This window comes from Leptonychotes weddellii, chromosome 9, assembly GCF_054177405.1.
Source record: "Leptonychotes weddellii isolate Sample4059 chromosome 9, ASM5417740v2, whole genome shotgun sequence".
In the NCBI taxonomy this organism is placed as follows: domain Eukaryota; kingdom Metazoa; phylum Chordata; class Mammalia; order Carnivora; family Phocidae; genus Leptonychotes; species Leptonychotes weddellii.
The window spans coordinates 57,369,132-57,390,815 of NC_138377.1; the positions used below are offsets into that span (position 1 = coordinate 57,369,132).

Genomic DNA, 21,684 nt, shown 5'->3' on the forward strand with positions numbered 1-21,684 from the left:
GGGAGGGTATGTGCTATGGTGAACGCTGTGAATTGTGTAAGACTGTTGAATCAGACCTGTACCTCTGAAACAAATAATACATTATATGTTAAAAAAAAAAAAAAGAAGAAGAGAAGATAGGAGGTAGGGAAGAATCAAGGGGGGAAAATCAGAGGGGGAGACGAACCATGAAAGACTATGGACTCTGAGAAACAAACTGAGGGTTCTAGACGGGGGTGGGGGAATGGGTTAGCCTGGTGACAGGTATTAAAGAGGGCACATACTGCATGGAGCACTGGGTGTTATACGCAAACAATGAATCATGGAACACTACATCAAAAACTAATGATGTAATGTATGGTGATTAACATAACATAACAAAAAATAAATTAATTTAAAAAAAAAAGTCCCTTTGACCTACAACCTTACTCTCATCTGGCTGCCAGCATTCTGGAAGTTTCACTGTTGAGCTTGTAGATTTCCACTTAATCCCAGTTTTAATACAGCATCCTTGCTCTCAGTTACTCCAGACATTCCTCAAGGCTCTATTATATTTCTCCTTTATTCTCATACAATAGTCCTTTCTTGTCACTATCAACTTCCAAGGCTACAGCTATTATTTCTATTTTGACTGCCAAAGTTCTGTCCTTAGCATTGAACCCCCACTCCATGCTTCAGGCTCGCATTTTTGACTGAATATTGCACATAATATACAGATGATTTTCAGGCTTCTCCTATTTCTAAATCATTGTTGTCAAACTTTTTTGCACCTTGGAATCACCTGCAGATGTTACAAAAATACCTGTGCCCAAGTTATACACCCAGATATTCTTATTAATTGGATACCAAGGCCATTATACTTAGCTTTCAAAACTGCTCCTTATCAAAATGTGCCCAACCTCCATAAACGCTAACATGATTCTCCTAACTGCTCATGCTCAATTCCTTTGAGTCACCATTAACTCTTCCCTCAGCAGCCCCCCATTCTCCAGATACCAAATCCTAATATTTCTTCTTCTATAATATCACTTCTATTTTTTCTTTATATTATCACAGTCATTGCTTTACTTCAGCTGCCTCTAGTTATTGTACTAGATTCCTAATTCAGTCCTTTCTCCCTCATCCTACTTCTGCCATCTGTTTTCTGTGGCTAAATCCAATCATTAAAAACACTCATGGCACACTAGTAAAATAGAAAGTCTTCAGCTGATATTCAAAGTTCTCCATTATATATATATAAATATATACACATACACATAGACACCCTACGCTTGAAAGAGCCAAACTATTCACTGTTCACCACTCTCTAGATGTCCCTCATATATTCTCTTTTCCATACTTTTGACCATGTTAGTTCCTCTGTCTGGAATGCTCGCCCTCTAATATCTTCCTACTAACAATTTATCAGAATATTAGAGGGCTTCACAAAATCCATTTTCTCTTAGGGGTGGGCGGAGCCTTCCCAGACCCCATCAGATTGCACTAATGTACCCTCCCCCAAATTCCCTGTCTCTATGTGCCTTATTATAGGATTTATCACACAGCCTGCCTTAGTTTAGAATTACATATGTGCAAATCTGTCTCCACTGATGGGCAGTGAGCAAGGAGAGGTACAGTGTCCTGTCCAGAGCTATGACATCACAGTGTAGTTACATATTCAATATTTATTGATTTTAAGGATGGATAAGAGCAGTATAGATATAGAGAATAGGAAAAGCCCTGGGCAAAAAGAAGAAAAGAAAAGAAAGGGGAAAATGCATTTGGAAGATGGTGGACTAACTAGAAGATTTATGAAATGAAACAGTGGCATAAATCTTCACTAGGCAGGTGGAGTCAAATGACAGGGTAAGGGGTTTGGCCTTTACCCTGCCATGTAAGGTTTTTAAAAAGAATGAATAAGCCTGAGTATCTTATATATGTTTGGAGCTGAGTTCTTCCATCAGTAAAGTGAAAATGATTCTAGGAGTAACAAATGCTAGTTCTGTTGGGAGGAAGAATAAGGGTATCCGGGTAAAAGGCTTGACACAAACCTAGAGCATAGTAAGCCCACTCTAAGTGTTAACCCCATTAACAGAGTCTGTTATACACACACACACACACACACATACCCGCGAAGTCTATACAATAATATCTAAGATGTCAAAAGTAAAGAAAGCTTTTCTGACTTTGATTTCCAGAGCTAGAAAAGGACAGAATGAGAGAGAGAGACAGAGACAGAGACATACAAGCATAAATGTCCAAGAAGCAGACTTGGGCAGTTATCTTCTACTATATTTCACTGGACACATACTTCCTTCTTTTATCTTTCTCTTTCTATTCCTTCTTTTTCCTTTTCTCCCCTCTCTTTTCCTTTGTCTTGGTCTCTTGCTTTAGGCTTTCCTTTTTCTCTCTCCTGTTACTCACTCAGCAAGATCCAGGGCCCGGCTTCACCCTGCAGGGGGCAATACTAAACAAGTGTTGGCCTCTGCAGACTAACTAGAAAGACGGGAAGCCACCTCCCAACCTTGTGCAAAAACGGCTTAGAAGCTGCTGTAAGATGGCTCCCTGGGCTCCAGCCCAGCAGGACCTCCAATCTAGTTAACGTTTCCTGAGAAACATTAACCCTCATTTAGGCGCAGTGGGAGGTAAGACGGGGAATGTTCTGTGAGTCCTGGTGGCAAAGAGCGCTACGTTTGTTACCGAGAAAAGATCTCCATTTCTGTTAGCACCAGCACCACACAGATGGCTACGCTCCAGCGGATTTCCAAGACGGAAAAAGCAGAATGTGGGCATCTCGGTGCTTTTTGACCTCACTGGATGGGAGAGATACTCTCGGTGCGAGAACAGTTAAACAAACATTTGGAGGATTCAGGGTGGCGAGTGCAGGTGTGTGTACATTTGAAAGCTGCTGTTTTATAAGAAGTCCTAGGTGACTCAATAAACACAAGAGCCAGAGCAGAGTAATCCCGTTAGCAGGGCTCTCAGCTCAGACCGCTCCCCTGCCAGAAACAACACATTCTGGGAAAAAGGGTAAATCACACACTGAGGTAATTGTTTCACACCTTCAAAGAATTTACTTATTAATTTAAAGTGTTTTTGGAAGCAATTCTGTATCTTGCCTTCCGATTTGCGCTTAAATACTTATGGATTTTTTTTTAAATGTTGACCTCCACTATGGGTCAGAAAGTCTCTCTTAATGTATTTACTATATATATCTTTAAAATCGATCAGGCTGAGTTATGAAATGTGAGTTCTGCCAATACAAGAGGGCTACTTTCCATCGAATGTAACTTTGTATACAATCCCATGCCCCTTTGCAACTCTAGGTACTATAGATTCTGAGATTAGGTACTTCCTTGACTAAAGGGGGAAAAAAAAAGAAAGACTACCTCCTCACATCAATGACATTTCTCTCTGTTGACTAGAGACACCAGAGAATTTCACTCTGATTTTTGCTGAGCCAAACACTTCTACCCTCAAGGCCACCACCAGCAATGGAAATATAGTGTGAAAAGTTAAGATAAGCTGTGGTCTCACATATCATATAGACCATGATAGGGATGCCCATTAGCTATCCTTTGACCTACCATATATTTTTATCATCTCAAATCATTTTTTCAGTCACCTTACTAGAGTGGCAGATCATTTAAAAAAATTCCTCATCTTAGTTCCACCCATACATCTGATAATATGCAAATTTAAGTGCCTCAAGGAGATTAGAGGAACTATCTTTTATTCGATTCTATCATAAATTTAGTACCTACAACTGATCTTCAAAGAAATAACTCACTTTTGTTTCTGTCTTTCAAAAACACTTTTGAAGAAAAGTTGCCCTTCGAATAACAAAAAAGCACTATTGAAGAATCCACAGTAGAAGAAAGGGCTCTCCCTAGGTACTGCATATCAGGACTATGTTTATATAGCTGAGCAGAAAAGGAACTGGATCAGATACTGGCTTTGAGGAAGAATTCGGCATGAAAGCAATGGAATTGGTAATGCATTGACTACTCATTTGCTTGCATCAAGAACCACATTCCATTTCAATCTGCCAACATCCTAATTAAGATGATCGGAATCTTGGGTGATCTATTATTCTAGATCCGAGATAGCCCAATTTACATTAGACAAGATGTTAGATTGCGTGCTTACACTGAGATGATAAGACCACTGAGCATGTCTTCCCTCATGTCTGGCCCAGCACTGGGCAGAGCGTTCTGTCAGCACTCAATAAATAATGGCCAGGCCTTTGCCTGTTGTCTCTCTCTCTACCACTTCAGGCACAATTTAATCTGACCACATCATTTCTGTTCCTTTTGACACATATAGCCGTGCTCCTTTTTGCATGAGGAAGGCAGTTAAGACTCTCAAGTAATTCTACATGCATGCGTCCATGTATATGGGACTGGCAACACATAAATGCAATTCCCATTCATTACTTCAATGTTGTTTCTGAAGATCTTATATTAAAGAACATGTTACCTACATAAGCTTTTGAGCCAGAAAAGGAAAGAATACAAAGACAGCGCCTTGGAAGCATCAGGATCAAATTCCATTCCAGGATAATAATGTCCAGCTGCAGCATTACCCAAGAGGCACTATAGAATACAGAGAAAATACTCTCCAAATCAGCTTCTTTCTCCCCGCTTCAGTTAAAGAAAGTTACCCATAATTAATTATTTTTAAAGATTTTATTTATTTATTTATTTATTTATTTGGGAGAGAGAGAGAGTGAGAGAGCACAAGCAGTGGGGTAGGGGGAGCAGCAGAGGGAGAGGGAGAAGCAGACTCCCCGCTGAGCAGGGAGCCCAACATGGAGCTCGATCCCAGGACCCTGGGATCATGACCTGAGCCGAAGGCAGACGCTTAACCAACTGAGCCACCCAGACGCCCCAGAAAGTTACCCATAATTTATTAACATAATACCAGGTTAACATTCAGGTGTCTGATAAACACACAAAAAATGTGTGTTAATATTGGACTTGCCCTCCCTAGATGTCTGAATAAAGTCCAGGTAGCCACGCGTATGTCCCTTCTTAGCCACTATCTAAAACTGTCATTTGTAAGGCTGAGCAAACATATTTAAGATATGTTCTTAAGCTTGCTCTAAGTGCTATTGTTGAACAGATAACATTGATGACCTTCATCATCTGAGAACCATTTCCAAAGGGATGACAATCTAAGACGTCAATCTAAGAACCTCAAAGAAGGCAGATAAATAAGCACAACCCTGAAGTTCAAAGCACCCAACCCTCTGTCTCCTTTCACTAAGGAAATGAAGATGTTCAATGGAACCTAGAGTAGGTCACCCTTCTGGTAGCTGTAAAGCTTTCTGAATTTATAATAAAATCTTCAAATATTCTTTGTGCTGGAAATTTATGTTTCTTTTTTTTTTAAAAGATTTATTTATTTATTTGACAGAGAGAGAAAGAGCAAGCTTGGGGGGTGGCTGGCGAGGGAGAGAATCTCAAACAGATTTCCTGCTGAGCATGGAACCAACACTGGGCTCAATCTCAGGAGGCTGAAATCACGACCCAAGCCGAAATCAGGAGTCGGATGCTTAACCGACTGAGCCACCAAGATGCCCCTAGAAACTCAGCTGTTTCTTTAAAGAGGACAAAGGAACCACTGTCCGATTATAGTGATGCAAAGTTTGAGATGTCACATTTGGGACATCCTGGCCTTGATTCTAAGACGGCTGTAATGATGGCTGAATAGGTGAAAAGTAAAGAAACAGAATAAGAGTATCTTAAAGGAGGCAATGTGCAAAGTTTAAGAATGCTTTCTTGCTTTCACAATTTTTGTTTTTTGCCTTGAAAGGTCAAAAAAAAAAGGGGGGGGGATGCAGCCTTTCTTAGGTGTGGGATGTTTAATGTTTTGAAATCCCTCCAGCTATACACCATTCAAAAATTTAACATACTGAAACCCTAGTTTTAGCTGATAAACTTTAACCAATCTATCTTAAAATAAAATACATAATTACAAGCATATTTTCAATTCTTGGAAGTGAGTGCTGAAGCTCTATTTCTAGAACTGGTGAATTCTGTTCTCTATTTCCATGTATAAAAGATCTCACAGTCCTGGGAAAACACTTTTTTAAAAAATGAAATACAACAAATAAGGTATGCTGCCGAGTCCTGGGGGAGAAGTTTCCCAGAGTCTTTGAATTTCCTCCTATCCTTCTTTACAAGATTTCTAAGACCAAGTCCTTTTCTGCAGTCTCTCAAACAAGGTAAAAAAGAAAAATACCCCCTAGATATATTCTTTAGATTTTCTGTTATGCTTCTTAAGTTCCCAGTAGCTTCTGAAGTAAACTTAAGATGAATTCTGGAGTTATTTTTTTTATTATGTTTTAATTTTAGTTCTCTTTTAGGTCTAAGATGAAATAGATGATCATAACTACCATGCTTGGAGATGCATTTCGTGGCACAATTTGTACATGACCTATGCAAGGTCACGTCAGGAAAGAGAACTGACATGATAGATAACAAGTCGAATCCAAGCTTTTAGTCTTGGACAATTTCAGGGTAACCTATTTAAGCTTGCTCTATTTCATGCAATACGGCAAGAAAAGTTTCTTTTTAAACAGTACATAGTAGATATATAGTCTGTATAGGGCTCTCCCTCTGGTTTGGATAGTGTCAATTACAGATATATGAAGAATTATTGCTCAAATCACTGACTGATTTTATTTATTTATTTATTTATTTATTTTTGGTCACATCGTGAGCCTCGGTGCAGACTGTGGCAAGCCAGCCTAACGCTTGTCCACAATAAGGTCCCATGTTCCAGCCACGCCACACCTTTTACACCTCGAGGTCTCTGCACATGTTTCACACTGACAAAAATCCTTTCCACCCCTCATTTAAAACATCAACTCCCCTGTAAATCTTCCCTTCTCATCATTTTCATGCTGGCAAAAATCCTTCCCACCCCTCACTGAAAACATCAACTCCCCTGTAAATCTTTCTTTTGATACCCCCAAACAGGGTTCATTATTTCCTTCTCTGTGTATCATAGTGCTGCATACCTATCTTAAGTAGAGTATCTATCAGATTCTATTATAATTATTTGTTTACTGTCTTCACCATCAGAAACGAAAACTTGTACATATACCCTTATCTGGGATTTCTCATGTGCCAGGCACTGTTTTAAGCACTTTAGATATGTCAACTCTTTAATCTGTATCACAGTCCTTTCGCGGGGAATATTATCACTGCCTCCATTTTACAATGAGGAGGCTGAGACACAGAGAAGTGACGTCGTTCTCCCAAGGACACACAGCTAGTGAGTGCCCGGAGTTGAACTCGGGCAGTCTGACATCAGTCCGAGTCTGAGCCTTCCCTAATGTTCTTTGTGTTTGCCCCACAGGCAAAGGCAGGCAGGTCATGGATATTAAACAGATACAAAGAATAATCATACCGATTTCACCATAGTTCCCTAAGTTTAAATTAGAAGTGTATTACCTTTGTCTTAAATGGATTTCACCTTCACCCTTGACTACGGAAGAGTTCATTTGTCCAGAGAAAATCCAGCCCAGACTGGGGAAGAGAGAGCTAGTTGAAAGGTAGAAGGCCTGGGGTTTTGCTGGCTCTGCCAGGTCAGAGTCAAAGTCTCCGCACCTCTCTCAGCTTCTGCAGCTGCCAAAACCTACAGAAGCCTCTCCAGGAGCTCTTTGTAGGTGTATGACTCTGCGCACACAGCGTAACACAGAATGCTTGACATAGAAATAGTATTAACGAAGAACACTTAGGTTATTCTCTGTAAACTGATGAGACTCGAGGAAGGCACTTTTATTTAGGGGATGATTCAAACAGAGAGGTTTTTGTCATTGTTTCTTTAGAAGCGAGGCACCCAAATCGTTAAGAACCAGATGTATTTATTCTTCCTTCTGACCTTTAAATTTATATCTCAAGTCCCCACAGATGATTGTCACCCATTTTACCATTTAAATCACTTTTTAATTCTTATATTTTATATATATTCTGTATCTTTCTGATTAAAATTTTTACTCATTGTAGAGATTTGGAAAATTCAGAGGTATCTAAAAGTATCTAATTGCATATTATAGGACTGTCCCAATGTTTTAAAATTCTCTTCTAAAATGTTATTTTAAATGGCTGTATAACCTTTCATTAGGATAAGATGAACATGATTTAATTAAACAGTCCCTGTTTTAAACATTTTGGTTGATATCAATTGTTTGCTATTATAAGCAACAATGCGACAGACTTTCCCTCATGTTGTGTGAGGACCCTGGTTGTATGAGAATTGCGTAGCCCTGCAGGAAAAAGGCCTTCTTAGAGACTCTACGACAGTGGTTCTCTGGGAGCTGGTGGAATGCAGATTCTGGGACCCCAGCCAGGAGGTTCTGATCTCTCCAGGCTGAGCCTGGGCAGGTGCTCCTCTTTTTGAGAAACGCTGATACTATCTCTCCTTGGACAATACTTTCTCTTCTTCTGGTTACTTCCTTACTCCCTTCTCAATATTAACCCCCCACTCACAAAATGAGCTGATTTCTAAGTACCAAATTCAAATTGGCCCTGGTGAAGACAGCTACTCATTTTTAGCCTCAGTCTTTTATTAATTTAGGTGACTGCTCCATCTCTGCAGTTCCTCGTTGGCACCTCCCCACCCTGACTCCCACTTACCCCGCCTCCACCCACCCAGGGTCCACACCACAGCCAGGAACAGCTTTTTACGCTGCCAATCAATGATGTCATTTCCCTCCTCACTACAAAACCCTCCCCTGTGCTACCACAGGCCACCCAGCTTCCCTCACACCCTCCTTTCTCTCTCTCTCTCTCCAACTGCACTGGCCTGCTCAGAGAATGCTGCCTCCTCAGAGAAGCCCTCCGTGATACCCCGATCTAAATCACTTCTCCCAGCCCAACCTCTGGCTGCTCCCTTTTCTCTTCTTTCACAGCACATCACCATCTATAAAGGCACGATTAGTATCCCCACTTCACCACTAGATCCATGAGACTGGCCCTGAGACTAATTATTCATCACCAGCATACCTGGCTCTGAGCAGCACCAGTAAGAGGCAGTACTCTAGGCGGCAACCGACATGGGCTCTGGGGTCAAAGGGCTAAAATTCAAATCTGAGTTCTGCTACTTAGGACCTGTGTGACCTTAGGCAAGTTACTTAACTTCTCTGTGCCTCCATTTTCTCCACTGGGGATTATATGGGATCACTGGATAGATTTGTTGTGAGAATTACATGAAAGAATCCACAGAAGTGCTTAGAACCACATCTGGTACGTAGAATGCACCCAATACAGGATAGCTTTCTAAAAGGAAGCAATCAGTATGCTTTGTTAAATAAATAGAACACAACAGACTTTTGAGTTGCGTCTTTTCTCATCATCACTGCCCCGCACCCCAGCCGAAGCATTAGCCCCAACAACCTCCCTGCAGCCCGCTCCTTGAGAGGGCTCTACTTCTGCCCTGAGAAATCTGCTGAATACATTCTCCCTTCCATATTATTAGTTCCAGCTTTGATCCTTTCGTCACGTCACTTCCTAAAATGTGTGCTCATGTGCCAAGCCCCTGCTCTTCCTTCCTTTGAGTATTTCCTGAAATGTGACCTCCTCCGAGGAGCCTTCTTTAAGTGGAACTGAGCTCATCATTCCATTCTCTGTTTCCAAGAAGTAAGTTGAAGGTTGTTGTTTGAGGTTCCAAAGCTATAAATCTTCTGAGCTTTTCCCTGGCTGCATGGTCTCACCATTGCAGGGCAGGTGGGGTTTCTCCTGAAGAATGTGAGTCTAAGAAGGTAAAGGGTTTGTTTAACTTGCTCTGTATACATTTCACACAATGCCAATCCGCATGGATGCTGAATAAATGTGACTTGATGATGATTTAATTACTTTGTCCATGCCAGGAATAGAAACCATGAACTCTTAAATCTGTTTCCCCCCACATTGCAATATGTTTCGATGCTGAGTCTATTATGAGACTGGTTTTCTGCATGTACTTTCACAAAAGGATAAATACAAAAGAAAGAGAAATTACATGAAAATATCAAATTAATAAAATTATTTTCCACATCATGAGTCCAAAGATACCTTTAGAACAGCAGTGCATTGTATCAGTGCTTCATTTAAAGTTTAATTGCATATGCTTTACGGGTTATTTTGTAAATCTAAAATAGATAACCAAAGCATGTCAATACTCATTTTTAAAGTACTTGTTGTATTCGGTGCATGCACCATTATGGAGAACTTACACTCAGAGCAAAAAGATTTGTAGCGAAGCATATGACCTTCTTCCCACTACAATGACCATCCCCTAATTAGGCAATGCATCTGATAGTCATTAACAGGAATGAGATAATGAATCACTTTCTCTCTTCTTTGTTAATTTGCTGTAACCAAGCGGCTAATGGATGTCAGAGCTGAGTGATTGCATTGATTATAGTGATTTATAGTTGCAACAAAACAATTTAAAACCATTCTGATTATTCATGTTAAAGATGCTTTATGTTTTGTTTACTAAATGTTTTATGTCCCCCTTTCTCCTACCCCTAAAGTATGGTCCCCCTCCTACTTTGCCACTTTTGACAAAAAAAAAAACCTCTTCCTGGAAAACTTGAAAGTTGTAGGCTTTTTTTTTTTATTGTTTTAAACTAAGCCATTTCATTTTGTTTATTTTTTCTCTATATATATCTATATATCCAAATAGATATATAGATATAGATAGATGGATGTAGAAATAGATATACAAAGTTTACCCAGTAGAAACAAAAAGCCTTAGGGGTAGAAACAAAACTTCAGTGGTGCCTAGTTCAAAAGAGGGCAGAAATGAGAGGAAATCAGGCAAACTTCAAGCCACTTACCTTGGGGCTTCCAGTCCCGTCCTCGCCCTCCACAGACACATCAGTAGCCAGAATCTCAGCTTTGATGGTATCCAGAGCCCTGAGAATCCAGCTGTGTTGTCGTTTGATTTGCCTCTGCAACTCCTTCCACTGGCTTGCAATCATCCGCAGCATGTCCCTCAGCCCTTCTCCAAAAGGAGGGGAAAACACAAGTTACAGACTTGACTGCATTTTTTACCCAGCATTGTCTTTTAGCCAGTAAATTAGACGAATATTTCAAATAGTAAGCTTAATTTTAAACAACCCTTATCATCACCTGCCATATAAGCATTTGTCCCCAAGGAGAGGGGCTGGGGATTTTTGCCTTCACATAAGGCATAAGGACACAAAAAAATGGGATCACCACATAGATGCATGGTTGGGGAATCGACTTAGCTTCAGTATATTGACTAAAAAAAAATGCATGTCGAACAAAAATCATGATATGTAAAAATTACTAACGCTAAAGCTTCACATTTCAAAGAAAAGGCCCTGTGTGTATCTGTGTGGAGACTCCACAGTGATCAGAAAGATGTACAGAAATAGGTGAAGTGAATTCGATGAGGAATATAGTAAATGGACCAGAATTAAGACAGCAGTCTTTTGCGTTAGCATGTCCGATTAATGCCGCTCTTCCCTTATTTAGCTGTGGTAAGCTCAAAGCAAGAGCCAAATTATAATTCATCCTGTCTTATGGTCTTTTACTACCAGGATAAGTATAATGAAAAAACTATTTTTTATTTATAATCTGTTCCTCATAAATACATTAATACTGGGTAAGAGTTGGTTTAAGGCCAAAACTCTGCTAATGCAATGACCAGCAGAAAAACATGCAAAATGTTCATGTGTGCGGATTGGCAGGGAAATAATGGGATATATCTAGACCGCCTGCCTTATATCTGTAATGATATCTATAAGTACCCTAATGCATATGCATTATAACTATTGGCACAATTCTCATTCATTATCTTAATGTTATTTCCAGAGCACCTACATCAAAAAGCATGTCAATGTGAAGTTTTCAGGAATGTGATTTCTATTGAAACTCGGGTGAACGGCAAGCCCAAAATAAAATGAGCAGCCCATTTGGAGGCAGTATTTCATCTTATAAGCATCACAGCATTGTATGCAGTATATGAAACATTTATAAATCTTGAAGGTCAATCTGATAATGTAAATATTAATAATACATAAGGAAGTGAATATATGCAGTAATTTACAGCAATGCTTCTTCATTCTTAATAGTCTGGAGACATAAAGGCTTGCAATATTTCAGGAGGATTTACCTGCTTTGTGAGATGCAATAAGCTCGAGAAGTTGGTGTCCTTCCTCCTCCACAGCTTCCTTGAGAGCACAATGACTGTCTACATTCAACTTAAAACTCTGCAAGGAAAAATATGAGCATCAAACCCTGGCAAGGCAGTTAAACATAAAACATCCATACAAAATGACTTGCTACTTTTTATCAAGAACCACACAGCCCAATTTACCTAAAAGACAAACTAATTTGCAATACTAAAAGCTATTGATATTTGGGGATCTGGGCTCAAAATGTTTCCATTAGATTAGCAGAGTGCATCTGTTTGGAAACAGCTGACAAATCTAGAAATTCATTAGGTTTTTATGAAAAGTCACATCCCGTAGACTGTATCAGGAGTAGCAGTGTTCTATAAAATACACTGAATTTCTACCAGCACATATGAGCTCTTTTCTTCACTTTTTAAAAATGTTAGTGATAGCACTATTTATGAAACGATAAAAAAATTGGCAGCATAAAATATATTAGCCTTATGTGCATATATATAAATCCATTAATAGAGTAAGGTTTGGATTCAGCTGTTTCTCAGATATCACACAAACCAGGGAATATCAAGGTGGATTGAGGTGCTGTACTGAGGAGTCAAATGCTTCCTAAATCTCTGATTTTTAAAAGCTTATTTCTTACCAATGTGACTCTGCTTGAAAAATGAATACATCAAGCACATCAGGGGCATTTTTCACTCATGACAGTCCTCCAAAAACCAAAAACCGCTGGTATGACTGAATCCCAACTCAGAGCCATTTCTTTCAGGAAGCCTTCTTGATTGCTTTACATGGAGTTACATACTCCCTTCTCCCTGCTCCTTACATGTGTTTCTACCATAGAATTTATCATCTGTATTCTGCTTTATTTCTATACTTGGCTACCAAATTATAAGCAATTTTAAAGAAATGCCAGTTTCACATTCATCTCCAACTCATGTCACACACAAGATGTTCAATAAATTTGCAGAAATAATGGATATCCATCGAAGTGGATCAATAGCACTCTCTGAAGGGAGAGCCTTCCATTTAGGTATTTCAAGAAACACAGGTGGTTTTCCAGATTCCCCACCTCTGGAATGTTAGAAGGCATTCCAACCATAGGAGGTCCAGTGGAGAGTAATCATAGTAACCAGTCTGTTGAGTCAATGGCTAGTCTTCAGGGCAAAAATCGATTCCTTCAGTTGACTAATTAGAACACAAATTTGAAATACTGTGCACCAAATGTTGGCTTCTCCATGACAGAGCTCCAAAATATATAACATATTTTGCTGTCACTGAACACTCATTGAGCACAGCACTAAGCTTGGTGTTAAGAATATTTAACAGAAGTTCATGATACAGACCCAGTTAGAATGTAATTTGGATGAGGTTAAACCACCAAAAATTGTGAAATTAGGTATCATTGTATCATTCATTCATCCATTCATTTAGAAGCCATGCATCGTGCCTGTTCTGTACACTGGACTGAGTAATACTGAGTTAAGGGGTTTAAAAATGGTCTCTGGCATCAAAGGGCAACTAAACATGTTACTAGGAGAACAAAGTACAGCCTGAGTCATCTTGGATTTTCAGTACTGAATCTGGGCTCTCTTTTTCTTAGTCGAGGAAAGGGGGTCTTCTTAAAGCTGAGAAGAAAAAGCAGATTAAAAGAAACTGGATATGAAGGAGATAGGGATAGACGGATCAGACCATGAAGTATAAAGATAAGAATTTTGACTAAAAAAAAATTTTGACTCCAAAATGATGAACCATTTCATCTGACTAGAGGCATAAGAAACAGTAAAGTTTTAGCCAAACACGACAGAAAGAAAACAATATTAAGTTTCCCCACAGGCTGTTGACTCTTTCTTGTATTGTCCTCTTTCAGCTACAGGTACATGATTGGATAAAATAAAGTATGGCAAAGTATGGGAAGCCTAATGCTTCTGGTCAATACAAACACTATGAGATCTATGAAAAATTAAATATTTATTTATATATTTATATTTTGGCTACATGTACTTTTTGCCCCTACGGTAGAAATCCTCAACTTTGAAGCAATGCCATGTGGAATAAGGTTCATGTATGTTTCAGGGAGAAGGGACAAGGAAAAGCAAAACACTTGAGATCAATGTGAGAGTGCCACAATTTAGGAGGAAACCTGTCCTAGAGATTTCCTTATAACTGTAAATTTAGCCTAGTGCTCTCTCTGATTCTCTGTTTACTTACAACAGACTTGTGCTGAATGGTTAGTAATCATGAGCTTCTGAAGAGGTGCATCAGGCCTATGTCTCAGAGCAAAAGAGAACCTAAGGACCTGTGAGTAGGTTGGATAATTTGACATAATTGAAGCCAAGAGTATAGAATAGATGCAGCTGGGTCTGGTTCTGCCTCAAGAGGATGTGGAAGCATTTGATTAGGAAAGTGGAAAAGATGAGGTATTCATTATTAGGAAAAAGATAAGCTGATAAGCTTGATGCTGTAGAAAAGACCCATTTAATATACCTATTATCCAAATGGTACAATATTGCTTGATTTTCAGGTGCATCTATTAACCATTAATAATATCAACTAAGGAATTCACAATGGGCCTCTGAGAAGGCAGCCAAACAGGCACATTAACAAAATTGTCAATGAAATTTCTGGCTGCTAAAGGATTCTGTAATAAGCTCTCCCCATTCTGCCCCCACCTCTTCCTTAGGGAAGGAAGCTTAGATGAAAGGGTTTTATTTTCTTTCTTCTTCTTTTTCCTTGAGCCTGATACTTGGACACATTTCCATTCTTGTGCTCCTAACACAATCCCTCAGTGATGCCTTATATCCCTCTGCAACATCCACAGCATTCCCTGAAAATGCACAGCATCCTCTGAAGAAATAATTTATGGCAACAACATTGCCATAGGTGGGTACCACATTCCTATGTCACTGATTATCTGAAATTCTTTAAATATGAGTAATCTGGGTTCTATGAGACACCAGATCTTTTTTAGTGTCTTTAAAGCAGCATGCAATTAAACATCTAGAAGAGAAGAACTAAGGAAATGGAAAATACAGTGACTGAGACAAAGGACTGGATTATCAAAGAGATGATACATCAGAGGCTGACCAATGGGTATTTCCATACCTGCAATCTCTAGCTTCACCAACTTAGATAGATCTGGGTGCATTACTCCTTGGCAGGATCGAAATTTGGGTAAGCATACCGATTGTACTTTGACCATGATCAGACTTTACAGAACAGATAAAATACTACATCTAATCCTATTCTATTCAAATTTCTGAAGAGCCCCATTTGATGGGAGTATGGCAGTCATGTGGACACAAAATGGAATCAAGGAAATGTATGCCTTGGTGGACAAAACTATGACAAAAGTGAAGAATGATTACTCATGAGGACTCATAAGAACAGCTATGGATCTTCTGGTACAGGAAATAGTGGGAAAGACCATACTCCATTCAGAGGCTTAAGGATCCAAAGTGGCTCAGCCTTAGTGGCATTGTATCGTCAACACAGACTTTCAATCATCCAATGAAATCCTGTTAATGTCTGCCAGGTCCATTGAGGTCCATGAGTTTTGGGATGTTGGTGAACAATCAAAGAGGACGAAAAAGAGTTATTGCATCTTTTCTGGCCAATTCCAGTTTTTTTTAAGGGTGTAAATTAATAGATATTTACTGGGCAGTCTTTGCCAGGCTTAGAGATAACAAAAGGTAATAATACACAATACACAATCCTGGCACAAGCAGCAAATAGTCTTTTGAGTAAAAGAGATTAAAAAAAAAAAAAAAAGCCAGTAGCCTTATATGACCCAGCATAGCATAAATGTGGAATTAGGATTTGGTGTCTAATAGAGAGTGGTGGGACCTTAAGCAAACTGAAGAGTAATATGCCCTACCCAACAAGATTTTTTTTTTTTAATTAAAGTATCATGCTGGCCAAGTAAAACCAAGACTGTGGGCTGTATTCTGTATGAGTGTGCTAAGTGCTGGATAGGTGCTGTGGGATCCCAAGCTGGGCGCCAGGTTCTGGAGAGCCTTGCAGGGAGCTTGTGGAGAAAGGACGAATTTGTGTGCAGGCCTGAAGATAGCATTTATTGTAGCAGGAAGTGGGAAGCCACAAGCAGCTTGGTGTGGTTGGGACAGGGCATTAGCAGGAGAGGTGGAAGCTGTGGCTATATGTGGTCATTAACTCCAAGGGCCATGAAAGAGTCAGGGAAGAAGATGCCAGCAACACTGGAGAGGGACGGGTATGAGTAATCTGGGTTCTATGAGACACCAGATCTTTTTTAGTGTCTTTAAAGCAGCATGCAATTAAACATCTAGAAGAGAAGAACTAAGGAAATGGAAAATACAGTGACTGAGACAAAGGACTGGATTATCAAAGAGATGATACATCAGAGGCTGACCAATGGGTATTTCCATACCTGCAATCTCTAGCTTCACCAACTTAGATAGATCTGGGTGCATTACTCCTTGGCAGGATCGAAAACCAGCTCTCTCTGGTTGTTGTGCAGAGTTGATTTTAAAAGGGCAGACTGGAGACAAGCAGGCCATTTAGGAGGCTGCTATGGTAATACAGGCCAGATGTTTCTGCATGCTCACAATTTTTTTAATTAAAAAAGGTATGCTTTTCTTTTAAATGAATGAAAGAAGAAAAAAATGGAGAAAATCTTCTGTCTTTTTAAGTTTTTCTCAGTATGTGAGAGCAGTGTGTGCCAGAATTTAGTTCTTTGGCTGTTCTGATGATAAATACCAGAGGTTATTAGTCAGGAGTCTCCCAATGTGAAAGACATATTGAACTGATGAACTTTTACTCCCACTGTCATTTTAAAGAGATGGTATATATGCTGATGAATAAGGCACTTGATGACACTTTTTCTTCACACAAAAGGTTTTTACTACCCTAAGAAAATGAAAACTTGCTTTTTTTTTACAAGGGCAGGAGGAAGAATGTGTGTTCAGTCAGAAAAGCAGAGGCTTAAAAAGTCACCTGCTACCTGCCTCGGGCCATCTCCACCCGGGCTCCACTCTGAGCCATGCTTACACCATCCCGTTTTCCTGCAGGGGTTCTTGGTGAGGAAGGAAGCCCCGAGCCCCTGGGTCACGCCTGGCAGGTCCTCTTCTCCTCTCCCCAATGCCATCAACAGAGGATGATCATCTGGTCCTCAAAATATAAAATATACCTTGCAAATGCCATATGTGCCAAGAATTGAAAGATTTTTATGAGTAAACAGTTCTTTGTTTAAGAACCTCCTAAAAACTTGACAAGGCATTATACAGCCATTCAAGTGAAGATTATGAAATCACATGAAAAACACACAGAACGTATTACAAGCCCCAAAAATGAAGATTCAGGATTGAGTCTGTGATGGCGGCACAGCTATGTAAATGAATGGTCCCAGTGCACAGAAACAGAAGACCGCGGGGAAACACAGCAAAATGTTAACATCATTTGCGCAGGGTAGGACTTGGAGTTAACGTAGTCTGGTCTCATGGAATGTGTTCTCAGTGCTTCGGCTTTCTACAACGGAAGATGAAAATACTACTACCTTCTAGGTTATTGTGAGAATTAGAGATAATGATTGTAAAGCACTGAAGCAGAGCCCGGAAATAAGTGGGACCAAAGAAAAATCATTACGACTTTTAAGTTCATTTTCTCTCTTTTCCAAACGTGTTCTGTAGGAAATGGTACTTTATGGCGACTTCAGGCGACAAGGAGCACTTACTGTTGAGGCTCTCCGAACTCTGCAGGTGCAGAGAGCGCATTGTCTTTGCTTCAATGTCACCGCCCAGCATAGGCCTGCCCACAGGGGGCGCCCAAACATAGATGCTGCTATCTGAGATTTGGAGCAGAGGCTGCGAGGACAGAGAGGTCAACGATTTGGGGCTTCCTCTTGCCTCAAGTGCGTGCTCTTGGGCGAAGCATCTAACCCTTCTGGGCTTCTGTTTCTTTATCTACAGTCCAGGCATTTGGACTCAATATTTTCCAGTCCTTGGACGCGTTGATTTTATCTTTCAGCCAGACGGTTGAGGATAGGTGGCTTGAGAGACTTTTTATTTATTCTAAACTAGGAAATTTTCAAAGGGGGAAGAATCCCAAAGGCCATCTAACCATTCATCTACCCCAGGGCAGCTCTGTCCCTCAACCATCCCGGGCAGATGTGGTCATTCTATTTTTAACTATCTCCAGGGAAGTTTCTTCTAACTTCTCATCCTGAGTCCACAACATCTCAGGAATTTGCAGCACGAGCTTTCCTCTGCTTCAGATTCTTTTGCCAAGTCATCTCTCTAGTGTGGGAGTTGGAAATCAGAAACACTGTGAGAATACGCCAACAAAATCCACACGTCCAATCAATCATCAAGCCCTGCCAATTGATTTCTCCATCCTCAACCCTTCCATATTGACTAACACTGCCTCTGAGTCAGGGCCCCAACATCATCCCTTGCCAGGTTGACTTTGACAGCCTTTGGTCATAGCCCCTCAAAACTGCATTTATTCCTTATTTGTGGCATGCCTGTGAAGGCGCAGGCATTGTCCTAAGCATGTGGGATGTGGCTGTGAACAAGGTAAACATAGCCCCTGACCTCACAGAGCTCACAGTTGAATGGGGGGTGGAGGATGTGCATCTTATAAAGAGGCAGTTGTAATTGACTGTGTCAAGGAGGCCATGACATCTTGTGGGTGCTGGGGTCAGCATGGACTCTGGAGCTGGATGGCCTGGGTTCAAATCTCAGCTCCTCCATCACCCACACACTGTGTAACTGTGGGGAACCTCTGGGGACTCAGTTTGTTCAACCATAAAAAGGAAGAAATGTTAACGCCCACTTCATGAGATTGTTGTGAGGAAGAAATGCCTTTTTACCAGTAGAACACAGCCTGGCATATCATAATAGCTCAATAAAAAACACTGTATCACACAGAAAGGCCTGCCTCCAAAACAACTCTGAAAAAGATGCTCCTTCTCTTAAAGTCCTCCAATAGCTTCCCAGTAGTGTAGGATAATGTCCAGCCTCTGGCATGACCTACAGAGTCCTCTAAAAACCCGAAAAAGTCCGCTTTCCAGGTCCCATGTCTGTCTTGAAATGCACCCGAATTGCTTCAAGTGTCCAGTTTATGCCAGCCATCTCGCTCCTCCGAGATTCTGCTCTTGCTGGTACCTCTGGTAAGGACTGGTATGGACAGTCCTCCCCTTCCCCTGACTAACCCCTGCTCATTCTTTAAGATTCATCTCAGGGGTCAATCTCTCTAGCAAGTTTTCCCTGACTTTCTTCTATCCTCCCGGTTTGCACATTTTCCTAAGTATCCCCAGTACCTGTGCAGAGCTCAAACCGTTACTTGCTACCATGCTGGATAACTAACTGGTGATGTGTGTGCTTCCTAGCCATGAGCTCCTTGAGTTCCTTCTCACTCATTTTTGAATCCACAGTGCCTGGCACACAGAACATGCCTAACAAATGTGCAGGGAACAAATAAAGATTCATACCAAAAACCTTCCATGTAGCTTTCAGACTGCACAGGGCACTTTGGGAGATGTTGGTGCAGTCACTCTTCACTTGAAAGTGGTTGATAAATTCCCCAAATTTTACTCAGTGAACACCATGTAAATGAGCTGTCATGTTCCTTCACTTACAAAATTACTTGCCAATTACACTTAGATGATCCCAGTGTAATTGCCATGTAAACTGTACTCTGGCTGAGATAGCCCAAATCATCAATTTAACTTTACCCTCTCATCATATGGTACTTACCACATAATTAAATAAATGGTCAGCCACCACCACAATTGTATATATCCCCAAACAAAATGAAGTGGCTACATTTGTCACTAATTTATCAGTTATGACAACATGCAACACACCTCCAGGTATAATATCAGAAGCTTAAAAAATTTAAAAGCACTATGTACTCTTGAGAAACAAATTCCAAGTTTATGATCAAAAAGAGAAGCATTATAAAAACTTTGTTTTCCTTAAAGAAGAAGAAGAAGAAGAAGAAGAAGAAGAAGAAGGAGAAGGAGAAGGAGAAGGAGAAGGAGAAGGAGAAGCAGAAGGAGAAGCAGAAGCAGAAGCAGGAGAAGGAGAAGGAGAAGGAGAAGAAGGCAGCAGCGGCGGGCACTAAGATATAAAGACAAAAAATCCTCGTTCCTCCTAAGGAGACTTTCTTCCTGAAACCTCAGATAATAAAAACATCTCCAAGCATTTGAAGGTGAGTTTCGCTCTTCAAACAAATCACAATTTCTTTCAAATAAACAGTTGCATTTTTCCTGTGTGTGGAAGGCAAATGTATTTTACTGTGGTTGACATTCTTTCCTGATTGACTTGCTAATACTTCATGCAAGAATTAGATACATGGGAGAGACCCTAAATGCTGACTGTGCCTCTTAGTGACCACATTTTCACTTGCTTTTCTGGATGCCACCTCCACACCTAGCACAGGTAATCACATTGACTTCCCAGCATGGCCACATTAGGCCAAACGGATTTTCAAACAGAGGTTCTGTCTAAAGGGACCATTTGACTTCCAGAACACACTGCTCTGAGGCTCTGATTGAAAAAGAGGTCAATGCTGGCCCAACTATCACTCTGCCCCCTGCAGTGGAATAATTGATGCGCAGCAGCCCCTCCAGATGTGGAGTCACCGAGGTGATGGATGGATAGAAGTATATTATTCACATGTACATCTGCTAATATACAGGTCCCAGTGCAAACACCAAGACTTAAGAATATTATATGGATTTAGGAGAATCCCTGAAGGACTCCACTTCCATTAAAAATTTGTTTGGCAGCCTGGGGCAGATCTATTCCAACTCCCACATGCTTCGTGCATTTGAGAGTGGGGAACCAAACTGCTTTAAAAATAAATTTAATAAATTTTGTAATGTCAAATCATTAACATCCTGTCTAGTCATATCGTCTTCGTATTTTGAAAGAGCAACATTAACCTGTGGAATTTTTTTGGAAACCTTTCTAATATCAGAGTTAACATTTTTATTTTCCTTGGGTTTTCTGCCAAAGGGAATGAATTACATCCTGAAAACAGGCGAAAATATTCCAATTTTTTCCCTCAGTAGGCGTTTCTCTTGTCACAAATACACCAGACAATACCCAGAAAGTTCTGTGACCAGAGTCCATTTTGGTTTGGAAATAGTAGAGGAAATAATTTAACTCGCAGACATTCCCAGGTATGGTTTGCTGGTTTACGATACTAGTTATAATTTGCTGCCTGTGATGGTTGCTCCTACAAATGCTCATTCGTTCATCTAGCAGCTATTTTTAGTACCTATTATGCATTTGCAAAGCTGGGTGTCAGAGGAGACAACAAAGAGACCCACAAGCCATCCCCTCAAGTAGGTGACAGTCTGCGTGGATAGGCAGAAATCCAACCTCTCTAGGGACACCTGAGCTTCTCAAACCACATATTCTTCTCAGGTCTTCCCGGAAAATGCTCACGATTCCCCCCCAAATGAACCAAGTATCCTCACCTACAACGTGTTTATTTGATCTTCACAACAATCGTCAGTAGCTTTAACAGGCACTTTTCTGTGTCAGATCTGTTTCAAGCCTGAAACTCTTACCTTAATACCACTTATA

The 21,684-nt window shown here is 40.3% G+C and overlaps 1 protein-coding gene across 4 annotated transcripts in view; it reads right to left on the reverse strand.

Annotated features, from left to right (window-relative positions):
* AKAP6 (A-kinase anchoring protein 6) overlaps nt 1-21,684 on the reverse strand; it is a 462,110-nt gene that overhangs the window by 207,175 nt on the left and 233,251 nt on the right. For all 4 annotated transcript variants that reach the window (XR_014148538.1, XM_081830653.1, XM_081830651.1 and 1 more), the window contains 2 exons: nt 12,097-12,193; nt 10,793-10,956 (listed from right to left, as the gene is read on the reverse strand). Coding sequence is in view for 3 of the 4 variants with exons in the window: in XM_081830653.1 (XP_081686779.1) it covers nt 10,793-10,956; nt 12,097-12,193 (261 nt within the window). In the remaining variant the exon portion in view is untranslated. The remainder of the gene's footprint in view (nt 1-10,792; nt 10,957-12,096; nt 12,194-21,684) is intronic.